This window comes from Cyclopterus lumpus, chromosome 8 (genome assembly GCF_009769545.1).
Source record: "Cyclopterus lumpus isolate fCycLum1 chromosome 8, fCycLum1.pri, whole genome shotgun sequence".
Taxonomy (NCBI): domain Eukaryota; kingdom Metazoa; phylum Chordata; class Actinopteri; order Perciformes; family Cyclopteridae; genus Cyclopterus; species Cyclopterus lumpus.
Genome location: NC_046973.1, coordinates 20,052,632 through 20,065,628, shown reverse-complemented (window position 1 = coordinate 20,065,628; position 12,997 = coordinate 20,052,632). Strand labels below are relative to the sequence as shown.

Below are 12,997 nucleotides of genomic sequence, written 5' to 3'. Positions count from 1 at the left end.
GTTTCCCATCATGCACTGAACGAGCCTAATTGGCATTGCTCGGGGCTGTCAATGACGATCAGCTGTCCCCTCTATCCAATAACCTCAACGAAACAATTACACGGTCAGCCAAACATTAAACCACCGTATAAAACAAGCGTACATGGGCCGAGTGCACAGGACTCTCTGCCAACAGCTACCTGATTTTAGAGAAACTCTTTCCAACTTCACGAGAAAACAAAGCGAGCTTGTTTAAGATTTAATACTACTTTTTTTTATTTAGTAGGTGCGGTGGCCCCCATTTGACCTGTATCGGTATTTAATGCTCATCTGAGTCTTTTGGCAAACCTTTGCACTCTGTGGTGCAATAAAACTAAATGTTGTACATTAACCAACACCCTATTTAGCTGTTGTGAGTTAAGTGGGTCAGACAGTGTCAGGTCAAATTGGGCTTCACTTCAATGCTCACAATATAGAAGATATATTTTCTCTGACTCTTTGAGAACAGTGTGGCTGACTGGCTGTCATGGAAAACCTCTTTCTGCAGTCCCCCAGTACGACCGCTCTATTGGGAACTGTTGGGATTCTACTGGTCTTGTATATTTTCTTCCCCAACTTTGACCATCAGAGAAAGGAGCCTCCGGGACCCAGACCACTGCCCGTGGTTGGTAACTTGCTGCAGCTGGATCTGAAGTCACTCCACAGTTCGCTGTATGAGGTAAGTCATACTAAATTGTCTCTATATGTATTTACACTGCTGTTCAAAATGTAGCATCACCTGTTAAGATTTTTTTTTTATTTTGTATGCGGTCAGATCAGTCTCAATAATTGCAAATGCAAACACAAAGATTCACAAATGCGCACAGAACAAATTACAAATATGTTCGATTTACAAATGCACACAGAAGGATTTACAAATATGATAATAAAAGCCGTAATGGTATTGGCAATATTAATACTTCAACTAATAATAATAATAATGATAATAGCAGTAGGTGTCAGCCAGGACCATGCACGGTCCAGATATAACCACATCCATGTAAAGCTGTGAGGCTCCGTGGAAGGAGCAACCCTCAGTTATCTTGGAGGTGACATTGATCTAGTGACGCGTTCCTTTCTACTTTGTCTGTTTGGAATTAGGAGACAATGCGATGTCAATACTGCTATGGTTGCAAAAACTTAATAACCAAACGATATCCTATTTTTTTTTTTTTTTTTTTTTTTTCTTCTATAGCTGTCCAAGAAATATGGATCGGTGTTCACAGTGTGTTTCGGACCCCAGAAAATGGTAGTCCTGGCAGGATACAAGACCGTGAAGCAGGCCCTGGTCAACTATGGCGTGGAGTTTGGAGACCGGCTCATCAATCCAGTAGGCAAAGAACTAGGTGGGTCACGAAGTGTAAAGCAGCGGGACAATGACGTCACACAGCTCCCAGTTTACCGCAACAATAGCTGCTGATTAAGGCACAGTTGTGCTTTTGAGCTAAAATAAGGTTTTGTTTTGCACAATGCAAATGTTGGGAATGCAAAATGTTTTCGTACTGCAGCGGCAGCAGGGAGAAGGTTCTTATTGGGGTCGTATGAGTTGACCTCTGGTGGTCTTCAGGCCAGATGGTCCCACTTGGTGCTATTCAGGCAGAAGCACTGTTCATCATAGGAGTCAGGGATTTCGGGGATTCATCCTCTGGGGACCATGAATGTACAACATAAAACAAGACTTGACAGCATTGTTAAACTGGGTGGCAAAATAACTAACAGGGGAACCAATGTGCAATATCATTTGCATGACCAGTACACCATGAATTCTGCTCGTAACATTACAGCAGATCCAATGTGCCCTCTGAGGCCTGAATGTGAACTTTTATCATCAGGACGCAGGTATATAATGCCCAGAATGAAAATTAAATTCAACAAGCTGTGATCACATGCCCTTTTATTATATATTTTTTTCAAATGATGCCATTGATTATGTTTTTTATGAATTTATGTGCCATCATGTGGTTGTTGACGTTCTTTTGATATTCTCTTATGCTATTTGTGAAGAAATCAAGGTTTTGTTCAGTCATCATTCAGATTTAAACATTTAAATAACGTTTGACACAACGCGTGTGATTCCACTGTAGGCCAAGCAGTCTTATTTGCCAATGGGGAGTTATGGAAAGAAATGCGGCGTTTTGCTCTGAGCAACCTGAGAGACTATGGGATGGGCAAAAAAGCAGCAGAGGAGAAAATCATTGAGGAGATTCAGTATCTGCTCCAAGAGTTCGAAAGTCATGAAGGTACATTTTCTCCTGTATTGTATTATGACCTTTTACAAGGATTTTATACTGTTTGTTGTTTTGCTCATTCATTTTTTTGGGGGGTTTGTTTTAGGTAAACCCTTCAGTGTCACCAAGTCAATAAACTATGCAGTTTCCAACATCATCTCTGCAATTATCTATGGCAGCAGATTTGATTACAGTGATGCACAGTTTCAACAAATGGTAAACCGAGCCAATGAAACCATTCAACTTTCAGGCACTCCTTCAGTACAGGTACCACTTTGTCTTCCATTAAATAGACTATAAGATGTACGTTTAGTGGGTTATAGCGATAATTAGACTCATGAGTTCAGGGGCATGCACATTGACCTTTTATTGTGTTGCACAGTTTATAACATGTTTAATGTGTTATTCTCTATTCAATTACAACAGTTGTTCAACCTCTACCCCTGGCTATTTCAATGGGCGCGCAACAAGATGCAACTCTGCAAGAATGTTGCTGAAAACAGAAAACAAATGAAGCTTCTGATCAAACGTCTGCAAGAAACGTTGAACGTTGAGATGTGCAGAGGATTTGTGGACTCCTTTCTGGCACACAAACGGAAGCTGGAGGTAATGCAATGAAGTGTGAAGTGACAATGCAAGGTTTAAAAGGAGGTGCTGTGAGGGCACAGGGCGATGACATAAGATGCACTGTGCCCTCACAGCACTCCATCCCCATGCAGCCCATATCATTATTTTCAGTTATTTTAAACGTTATTCATTGATGTTTCAGGATTCAGGGATGACTGAGTCGTACTACACCATAGAGATCCTTGTGACAACTGTCGGCAACCTCTTTGCGGCCGGTACTGACACGACAGGAACTACGCTGAGATGGGGCCTGTTGTTCATGGCCAAATATCCTCACATCCAAGGCAAGTAATGTGCGTAAGACCTGTTTCATTCAGATGCAGACCCCAACTGGGGGACTTAAAATCATAAATCATTTGGTGCAGTCAAAGATTAACAGGAAAGAGGGAGAGAATCTGGAAACGTACGCAGCAAGCAGGTCCATGGGTTGGATTTAAACATGCGTTTGGATTTCCAATGAATCCACTTTTGGGGCCATAGGGAGCCTGTGTCTAAATACAGTGGTCATGTGGGGTTTGTTCCTTTGGTACTCATGAAATCACGTTACCTTGCAGTGAAATATTTGGCCAACATGAGTCAGTGATACCTCTCTGATATACCATAGGAACTATATCAATTATTTAAATGCTCTGACAAAAGAAATCTGGTATCCAGGACTGTAATAAATACTGTAAATTAAATGTTCAATTGCTTCTGTCCACGGTATAATCCTCATGAACCTGGAAAGAGAACCCGACTGTAACTGTATGCACCAATACTTCAGATATAAATGAGACCAATTACTTAATTTCCTCAGTTTCGACTACCGTTCTAATATATAAGTTCAATCAGCTCGTCTGAAAATTACACTAATGGCATTGAGATTGCTTTGATCTAGCTTGTGCAACATTCTGTGACATGGCAGTTGTGTGTACTGTGTTCACTCAAATGACTTGTTTCTGTGTTTGGTAAAAGGCAATCCGTGTTAGTCTTTCTACAGAATTGGGTAGAAAAACATGCTTTACTGTCGCTTTTATTTGTTTGCCGCTGTGCTTCTTTTTATTTTTCTCAGACCAGGTCCAGGAGGAGCTGAGCCGGGTGGTCGGCAGCCGTCAGGTCCGGGCAGAGGACCGGATGATCCTGCCCTTCACCGACGCCGTCATCCATGAGACGCAGAGACTCGCTAATATCCTTCCCATCGCTCTTCCTCACGTCACGACCACAGATGTGACTTTTCAGGGCTTTTTTATAAAAAAGGTTAAAAAAAAAAAAAACAGTCTTCCAGTTCACGCAGAATAATTAAACGTGATGCAACTGCATGCTTGATGCTAGAAAGCTGTTAATACTGCCCTTTTTAAAACATCGTAAGTATTAATAAACTGTCTTTCTCAAGGGGACCCCTGTGATTCCTCTGTTGACATCTGTTCTGTGGGATGAAACTGAGTGGGAGAAACCACAAGTCTTTAATCCTGCTCATTTCTTGGACAAGGATGGGAAGTTTGTCAAGAGAGATGCCTTCATGCCCTTTTCTGCAGGTTAGCATGCTCAACTAACAGTACAGTTTCAATACCAATTGAAGTTTTTCAGATCATCTGAAGCTCGTTCTCTCACAGGTCGCAGGGCGTGTCTCGGAGAGAGTCTGGCCAGGATGGAGCTGTTCCTCTTCTTCACCTCCCTCCTCCAGCGCTTTCGTTTCACTCCTCCACCTGGAGTTAAAGAGGAGGAGCTGGATCTGACTCCAGCTTTGGGCTTCACCCTCATGCCGATGCCTCAAGACCTGTGTGCCGTCAGTCATGAGGGATTCTAACATTGTAACTGTCAAACACTTTCGCACAGTGCTGATCATCAATCTATGTTATGCACTCATGATCATGCACCTATTAAACTGCTAGAACACCTGTATAAGACATTTTTGATTGAGCCAAAACATTTAAAAGCTGCTAAATTCCAAATTGGGTCATTGGATAACTAAACTGATATGTTTAAAAGTGTCTTGAGAATAAATGGTCTCCTTACATTATCTGAAGCATGTCTTTTCTTAATGAACCCAGTTTATAATATGCCAAATAATAAATGCCGACGGTGCTTATAGAATTCAGGGGGGAAGCTTTGTGGAGTTCTAACATGGGGGATTGTTTTACACCACAATCACAACTCGTCACAGTTACGTAAAGTCCAAAAATCTTTAATCCAAAACCAGGTAGAAGTCAAAACTCGTTGGGTAAACAGTTACCTTTTTAAAATAAAAAAAAAAAACATACAGGTGCACTTTGAAAACCTGAGATGGCATTACGAAAAAATGTAAAATAATTTGGTATTTCCTTGTATGTTACGTCGGTATACCATCTGCTTTAATCTCATGTAGTTTACATCAACCGCACACTAATAGTAAACCTGCATCCATCTAAATGCGTCTAAAGAATGTTTACAGTGTTCTACCAGTCCTGGGACCTTCGGCCTAGCATCCGCAGCCTCCAGCATCAGATACCATTGAAGTCCTATTTCATATTTATGGGCTTTACGGGTGGCGGGGGCCAGGCCCAGTGCCGGTTAATTTAGGTTAACACATAAATGCAACAAACAAAAATACTTAAGGATTAAATTGTCTAAACAAGAGTTTTGTGCCATACTGGCTGTGGCTCAGGAGGTAAAGTGGGTCATAGGTGGCTACATTGAATAAACTACAGCTCTTACATTTTATAATCCCAGTGCAGGCCGTGAGAAGAATTTAATCTTTAATAAGCTCCAGCTGTTCACACATACAACATGCTTCTCACACACCGCCTTACACATTAAAATGGGAATATGCTTTGGATCATAACTATATTTATTTTGCAGTTAGAATAGAGGTATGAAAACTCAACAGTTCGTAATGCCAGTCTTAGTGTTACACAACTAAAAGATAAATAAACAAGAATTGGTCGGCTGTAGCTCATGGGGGAGAGTGGTCTTCCCGTAACCACAAGGTCCCCGGTTCGATCCCCGCTCTCCCCATAGTTGCATGTTGAAGTGCCCTTGAGCAAGACACTGAAAACACATTGTAAACACACGTGTCTTAAGTATTCTAAAGTGACTCTAAAAAAAACATATCCAAGCCCTTAAGGTCCCAGAACACACGGTGGTATCGGACGGCCTCTAAGGCCCTTCCACTTTGACTATATTGATCTGTTGATCCTGTGAAGGGCAGTGAGAGTCCATCCCCGGGTGGGTAGACACGCTGCAGTCCTGGAGAGTCCTTGAACAGCTGCGTGGGAAATCAGATGTTTTACTCTCCGATCCTCGGTAAGTCTGACAATGTGACTGGCTGTATGGAGAGACATAGGGTTGTGTGTAGGGTTGCATGAGTGGTTGACTGTTTTGTTGTGGGTATGCAGCCGCATATGCTTGCGTGCGAGGGGGAGTGTGAGTCAGTGCGAGATTCTCAGCATTGCTACAAGGTGGAAACCCATTCATAATTGAAGGGCTCAGTCCTGGCAGTTTAAAGGCCTCTACGTTTTCTAAACTCTCCAACGAGTTGAAGCTCGGCTCGGTTTGGCTACACTGGGTGTACGTGCCCTGACTGAAGCTGTAGGCGTCCTGGCTGAAGGAGGTAGATGCAGAAGCTGGTGGCAAACCGGATGGCGATGGAGTTTTGTTGTGCTGCTGTTGAACAACGCTGCAACTTCCCAGCGTGGTGGCGAGTGTCTGTAGAGTGCTGAGGATCTGCTTCTGAATGTGTGTCTGCTGCGTCTGCTCCCTCTCCAGGCAGCACTGCTGCTCCACCAGCATCTTCACCGCCAGGCCCAAGCTGCGCACCTCCGATCCCAGGGTTTGAATCTGATCCTGTAGACCACCTCTACCCCCAGTGTCCTGGACTGCCTGCTGGGGGCTCGGGTTCCCCTCTATACGATTGGCGCCCTGGCCTCCGGGGGCCTGTATGCGGATGACTGCGACCCCGGGAGCCGAAGACGGTAAAGGTGCCGGTGACCTGTTAGGAAGACGAATGCCGACCCGAGGAATCGGGTGAAGGGAACGAACAGACGGACATGGTCTCTGTGTAAGGAAACGCCTGGGGGGGCCGCCTCCACCAGATGGACCTTCCATAGCAGTCTGTGCAACATAACAAAAATACCATGAAAACAGTGGAAAAATATGTAACGTTATAATGCATTCTTAATAACATTGCAATACATCTTAAATAAGTCAGCCTCCCGGAATCAGTAGAGGACATATGCTGGAATACTACCCAGTGCCAGCAACTGGTGTAAAGGATTAATTATACAAACCTAAACCTAAACCTTTGGACCTACCATGTACTATGGTCCGGTCACAAGAGGTGACGGAAGTCTGTCATTAAAGAGCTGGCACACACTTTAGTTAACGTGAATAAAGGCAGAGATCAGGTTGGCGGTTTCCTCACCTTCTCAGTGGTCAGATCATACGTTTCAGGTGGTTGAGGCATTGCACCTCTCAAATCAGCACTTTGGACACTTGAGGGATCTCTTCTTAACAACGGCGCTACCTGGTGGAATGACTGTTGAAGAACAATGTGTGCAAGTTAAGATTGACAGATGGTTTGAAGCTTTTGGCATTTCACACATTACACAGGTATTGCGCTACACTAAACAAGAATTACAAATGTACAAATGGGAATAGTGTCAAACGGGAGAAAGTATGTACGAGTAGGTACCTTCATCCTGTGAGACAGCGCCTTATCTAAAAGCCTCTTTCGAGCTGCCAGCATCGAATTGGTGGCTGGAGAAGGTGTAGCTCTCTTCCTCGTGACTCCAGAGACCGTTAGTGTGGAAGACGAAGCACTGGCCTCTGCTCTTGTGACCGTGGGGGGAACTCTCGGTTGGCTGCTCTGTGCAAGCGAGGTGACACTTACAATCTGGATGTCATTTTCTTCCTTATCTTCCTTGCGTTGCTGTTCTAGCCGGCTGCCTCCACTGGTCTCCCCGGACCAAGATGGCTTTACGCCAGTATCCGGATTTGTGGACGTATTTTTGGCCAAATTGGCAGCTGCCGCAGCGCTAGCATTATGAGACACCTCCCGCAGAAGATTTTGGATCTGAATGTTATTCCAGTTCTCTTGCATTGGCCCAGCTCGAGGCTGCACCTGTGAGGGTGATGTGCTGCTTCCAGCCTCCATAGGTCTAACCCTCCCTGGCGGCCTCCCTTGAAACTCCCTCAGGAACAGGTAGATGGCCTGGGCGGACACCTTGATGTTCTCCAGCTCCAGCACAGCTTTGATCTTGCGGAAACTCAGACCAGCCCTCCGCAGCTCCACCACTTTGTGTTTGGCGGCATCATCCAGCCGGCCCATGGTCTCTCACTCTGGAGGGACTCTGGGAGTTTGTCGGTTGATCTCTAGAAGATTCACAAATAAAATGTAGTAAAACAAACAAACGGTACCCAACACCCGGAAAATAAACAATAGCTAGAATAATAATAGATTAGATTATTTTTGTATTATGATAGTGTGTTAATATTATTTATAAAAGCGTCGCTAAACTTGTTTGGAAGTGTTTTAATATCCGCTGAAGGTAACCAGTCGTTTTTCAGATGTGACATGAGTAAATCTTTAAATGACTTCAGATTATTTTTTAATTATTGGTGGCGCAACCTGTAGCGCCACCGATAATGAGGACATGGTCGTTATGATAGACAGAGATCGAGTCCAGGTCGTTGCGATCTTTCTATGAATATATTCTTCTTACATGTATTTTTTTTTTCCTACGTGATGTAACGTCAGTGCTCACGCATGTGAAATGTGGCTTTAACGTCTCTTTAACGCAATATGTTTGTGAACGTGTGGCGGAGACGGACCACCGCTGCAGCCGTTAAGTGAACACAACGGACGCACGCACGCACGCACGCACGCGTAAAGGGAAACCAGTAGGTTTGATAAACCAGCTGGGGTGTAACACCTGTATCGTAAATGAATGTGTGCAGAACAGACCTTATTAACGTTAGCCGAGCTCGCGAACTAGCTCACGGAAGCCGCGACACGGGGCCGCTACAGAGGGAAGCGCTCACCTTTTCAAAAGGAAGGTCGATTGGTGATTAAATAACGTCACGTCCCGATGTGAAGCAATTCATTTTAGACTAGCTACCATGTAGTCACTTCCACGTAAACTCACTTTGTATCGACAACAACGTAAATAAACAAATGAGTCGTAAGTGACGTTTAGGTGGCTACGTAACGTCCGCTCTGTCGTCATCACTAGGCGACGAGTTTTCTCCGGCCGCAAGTGGTTGAATCGGATTCACCTTCGACTGAAAAAAGATGTAAGTTTAGCCTTATATTTGATTACAATCGAGCTAGTTTCAATCCCAGTACAACTGGTATCATATACGGAATATTGTGTAACTCACTTTTTTTTTTTTAAATCGACAACAACGTAAATAAACAAATGAGTCGTAAGTGACGCTTAGGTGGCTACGTAACATCCGCTCTGTCGTCATCACTAGGCGACGAGTTTTCTCCGGCCGCAAGTGGTTGAATCGGATTCACCTTCGACTGAAAAAAGATGTAAGTTTAGCCTTATATTTGATTACAATCGAGCTAGTTTTAATCCCAGTACAACTTGTATCACATACGGAATATTGTGTATCGTTTTTAAAACCGTGTGTGCACTTATAATTAGCGTATACATCGATAACACAGCCGTCCCCGTGGCTGTGTGTTTTGAGGAGTCGCTTAACGTTCAATGAAAATCAATGGCGGCATGTTTTTGTCCGACTGTACCCTTTTGTTGGCAACACAGTTGACTAGTGTGATTGGTTTCATTTATACTATCATTAATATGAGATTTAACATGCACTCCGAATAAAATAACATTACAGCCACAGAAGTTTTAAATATGAAATTCCCGCAACATTGCTACGGGTATTTACGATTTACGAGGTATGGCCTGTGTTTATAACGTTATATATTTCTTTTATTCCAGACTCATGAGTCCATAAAGCAACAAATACAACAACAATATATATTGTTGTATGTTTAATCCCAGTGAAACTTAATAGTCTTAATACTCCGAGTTACTTTTGGTTTACTTACTCACTTTTTGGTCTTTTATAGCGTTGATAATGTTCAACTGTTGAATACACTGTTACTCCTACTAAAGCTATGAAACGGTATTTCGGCCGAGGGAAAAATATTGTTTTGATAACGGATTTGTCATTTTTCAGGCCAACACTTCTCGTTGGTTCCTGCTTCTTAAACATTTTGCTGATCCCATGTTGTTTAATAGTAGTTTGAATGCCTTTGGTCAGACGCAATGGCAAATTCAAGGCATAATCTTGGTGCTGGGGAATATGTCAATAGACTAAACTAATTAAATTAATTAATAGTTTATACCCTACACCAGTCTCAATGTATCTGATCTCAAAGTAACAGCATCTCTGACTTTAGGGCACCTTCACCCACAAAGCGGAAGGAGGAGGAAAAAACAAAAGACAGAGGCAAAGAAAAGACTAGTACCAAGGAAGGAGATAAGGAGAGAGGACGGGAGAAAGCTAGGAAACGTCGCAGTGCCTCTACTGGCAGCAGCAGGTTTGTTTTCTACGGTCTTTATGCGATTATTAGTGTTTGTTATTCTCTCAGTTAATTTGTGCCTCAAATATGTATATTTGTTTTGTACCTAACGTGTTTGTCTTTTTGTTTTGACCATGTCTAAAATCTAGCTCTACTTCAAGCAGCAGCTCTGGTTCAAGCTCAGGTTCCTCAAGTGGATCCAGCTCATCCGGATCCAGCCGCTCTGGTTCTTCAAGCTCTCGTTCCTCGTCTTCCAGCACCTCAGGATCCCCCAGCCCCGGCCGCAGACGCCATGACAACCGCCGCCGATCCCGCTCGGCGTGAGTCACTTCATCTAATGCAGCTAGCTACCCATTATTCATAGATTTTAATGTCTTGTTTGTGCACTTGTTAGAGACCTGATGAAATGAATCAATGTTTTGTTTGTGAATCATCATCAGGTCTAAAACACAGAAGCGGGGTGATGACAAGGAGCGAAGGAAAAGAAGCCCGAGCCCCAAACCAACTAAAGTTCACTTAGGGCGGCTGACCAGGAATGTCACCAAGGTCAGCTGACAAACTGTTAGGCTTTTTACAACAAAACGCATGATTTGAGATTACGACACAACCTCAGAAATGTAAAGTTAGGTAGATAACAACACCATGTTTATAATCGCCTCAATAAAAATGTAATTGTTGAAAGTAAAAACTAAAGAAATATGACTTTTTGAGATTAAGTCCATATGAGTATTGTCAAGTGTGTATATAGGCTTTTCATTTCCTTAGTCTAGTTGTCAGCAGTCTATTTTATTTATTATAAATTCAGATTATTGTGTTCATCAACAATAACAATATTCCTCCAAAGATAATAAACATCTTTGTTTAACATGTTTCTGACAAACATACTGTCTTTTTTGCACAGGACCACATCCAGGAGATCTTTTCCACTTATGGAAAAATCAAAATGGTCGATATGCCAATGGACAGGGTCCACCCACACCTGTCCAGGGGCTACGCTTATGTGGAGTTTGAGACTCCTGATGAGGCTCAGAAGGCCCTCAAACACATGGATGGAGGTAGGCCAACGGGTTTCTATCAGTGCCTCTTTTTCACACAATTACTCTACTAAGCAAACATGTTGAATAACTTTCTGTTTCAACTTTGGTATTGATAGGTCAGATCGATGGACAGGAAATCAGTGCATCTGCCGTGCTGACTCAACGAGTTCGTCCTCCACCTCGTAGACCTTCTCCCCCTCGCAGAATGCCTCCGCCACCACCGATGTGGCGTCGCAGTCCACCACGCATGAGGAGAAGGTACAATTATGACATATATATATTTATTTGGTGAAACAAAAGTTTGGTTGTCCACCTTTTTTGTGGCGATTGTTTAGATCTTCGGGGCTGTGGGGTAAAATGTTGTTTGTAAAACATCCACATCTTCAAATTTGTAGCTTCTTTGCGGCAACATCCATTTCAAAGCATTGTTCGCTGTCATGGTGACAACGGGTCTGTTCCACCAGAATCGGCTTGATTAGCAAAGCAAGTTCCACAGTTCTTTGTTTCTCAATGAACTTGCACACTAAAATACATACATCGGAACAAGGAGGAAAAAAAAGCTTAACAAAGTTGCGTCGAATACATTTTATTTACTTCTTAAAAATATATTTATATAAAACCATTTGCCTCAAGGGTTCTTCAAAATCTGTACAGCAAATGACATCCTCTGTCCTTGGACTCAGATGAGGAACAACTCAGACATGGATGTAAACGGCAACTCGGCTGGTTTGCAGAGACGTGCGACCGCAGGGCGGTAATTCTAGTTTCTTCTTCTGTCCTTGCAGGTCTCGCTCCCCGAGGAGGCGGTCCCCAGTACGCCGCCGCTCTCGCTCCAGATCTCCTGGTCGTAGGCGCCACCGTTCTCGTTCCAGCTCAAACTCCTCCAGATAGACGAGTTTCCTTCCTCCTGATACCAAGTGATCTCTTCGATTCTGACTCCAGATCAGTTGGAGTTCCTGTTTTCCCAGATCTCATACAACTGCATTGTAGCAAACATAAACATTTGCCTGCATATGAGTATTTTCTTTTCATATTTTGTGTTTGGTTGATCCTGAAAGCTGTCTCGACATTTATGTTGTGTTTCAAGCTGAGGTTGGGCTCCACTGAGATCTACAAATATTTCTTTTAAACTGTGACCGACTTCTTTTTACCATGTACTCAAATTTTTAGACATTTTGAAAAATAAAAAATTGCTGAAACGTGTAAAGTGTGAGTTTAATGTGTAACTGTCAGGTCAAGATTGTGAAAGCCATTGTTGATAAGCTTCTTGTCTCAGGGCCTCCCCAGCTTCAGTTGCTTAATATACTTAAATGTAATCTTTTAAGAACATGTTTGTGTGCCTGTCATACTTTCAAATTAATATGAACAAAAAGATGATGCACAAATCACATCGGCTCATTTGATTTCCAATGTGTTTGCTTCTGAGGATAGTTGGTAGCTGCAGATTGATGCCTTACTGAAACAGCACGTTCCTCTTAGCACCATTTACTTGATAAGAATTGAGATCCAGGGAAATACAAAAGTATTTTTTCTAAATACACTAATTTCTTCAATAAACCTTAATCGCTTATTGACGTGGTACTAAGGAA

General features: G+C 42.9%; 3 protein-coding genes across 3 annotated transcripts; 2 read left to right on the top strand and 1 right to left on the bottom strand.

Moving 5' to 3' along the window:
• Window positions 1-188: 188 nt before the first annotated feature.
• LOC117734529 (cytochrome P450 2K1-like) lies at window positions 189-4,875 on the top strand. The gene is made up of 9 exons (XM_034538604.1): window positions 189-697; window positions 1,214-1,364; window positions 2,103-2,258; window positions 2,353-2,513; window positions 2,673-2,852; window positions 3,016-3,157; window positions 3,925-4,109; window positions 4,246-4,387; window positions 4,466-4,875. The coding sequence occupies exons 1-9, from the start codon at window positions 506-508 to the stop codon at window positions 4,657-4,659; spliced, it is 1,503 nt and encodes a 500-aa protein (XP_034394495.1). The 5' UTR covers window positions 189-505; the 3' UTR covers window positions 4,660-4,875.
• Window positions 4,876-5,021: 146 nt separating this feature from the next.
• On the bottom strand, window positions 5,022-9,070 carry LOC117734685. The gene is made up of 4 exons (XM_034538921.1): window positions 8,871-9,070; window positions 7,522-8,201; window positions 7,252-7,365; window positions 5,022-6,941 (listed from the first exon to the last, which is right to left on the bottom strand). The coding sequence occupies exons 2-4, from the start codon at window positions 8,155-8,157 to the stop codon at window positions 5,988-5,990; spliced, it is 1,704 nt and encodes a 567-aa protein (XP_034394812.1). The 5' UTR covers window positions 8,158-8,201; window positions 8,871-9,070; the 3' UTR covers window positions 5,022-5,987.
• On the top strand, window positions 9,054-12,611 carry LOC117734687 (RNA-binding protein with serine-rich domain 1-like). The gene is made up of 8 exons (XM_034538926.1): window positions 9,054-9,122; window positions 9,306-9,366; window positions 10,249-10,389; window positions 10,521-10,691; window positions 10,812-10,917; window positions 11,273-11,426; window positions 11,525-11,666; window positions 12,194-12,611. Coding segments are annotated over exons 2-8 (822 nt in total). The 5' UTR covers window positions 9,054-9,122; window positions 9,306-9,364; the 3' UTR covers window positions 12,300-12,611.
• The last annotated feature ends 386 nt before the right edge of the window (window positions 12,612-12,997 follow it).

Coding starts and splice junctions, on each gene's coding strand:
- LOC117734529 (XM_034538604.1), top strand. CDS start 506: ATGGAAAACCTCTTTCTGCAGTCCCCCAGTACGACCGCTCTATTGGGA. Junction 3,158..3,924: donor CAAATATCCTCACATCCAAG/GCAAGTAATGTG, acceptor TATTTTTCTCAG/ACCAGGTCCAGGAGGAGCTG. Junction 4,110..4,245: donor AGGGCTTTTTTATAAAAAAG/GTTAAAAAAAAA, acceptor GTCTTTCTCAAG/GGGACCCCTGTGATTCCTCT.
- LOC117734685 (XM_034538921.1), bottom strand. CDS start 8,157: ATGGGCCGGCTGGATGATGCCGCCAAACACAAAGTGGTGGAGCTGCGG. Junction 7,366..7,521: donor CGCTGTCTCACAGGATGAAG/GTACCTACTCGT, acceptor GTTCTTCAACAG/TCATTCCACCAGGTAGCGCC. Junction 6,942..7,251: donor ATGATCTGACCACTGAGAAG/GTGAGGAAACCG, acceptor TATGTTGCACAG/ACTGCTATGGAAGGTCCATC.
- LOC117734687 (XM_034538926.1), top strand. Junction 10,390..10,520: donor GCCTCTACTGGCAGCAGCAG/GTTTGTTTTCTA, acceptor TCTAAAATCTAG/CTCTACTTCAAGCAGCAGCT. Junction 11,667..12,193: donor CCACCACGCATGAGGAGAAG/GTACAATTATGA, acceptor CTGTCCTTGCAG/GTCTCGCTCCCCGAGGAGGC.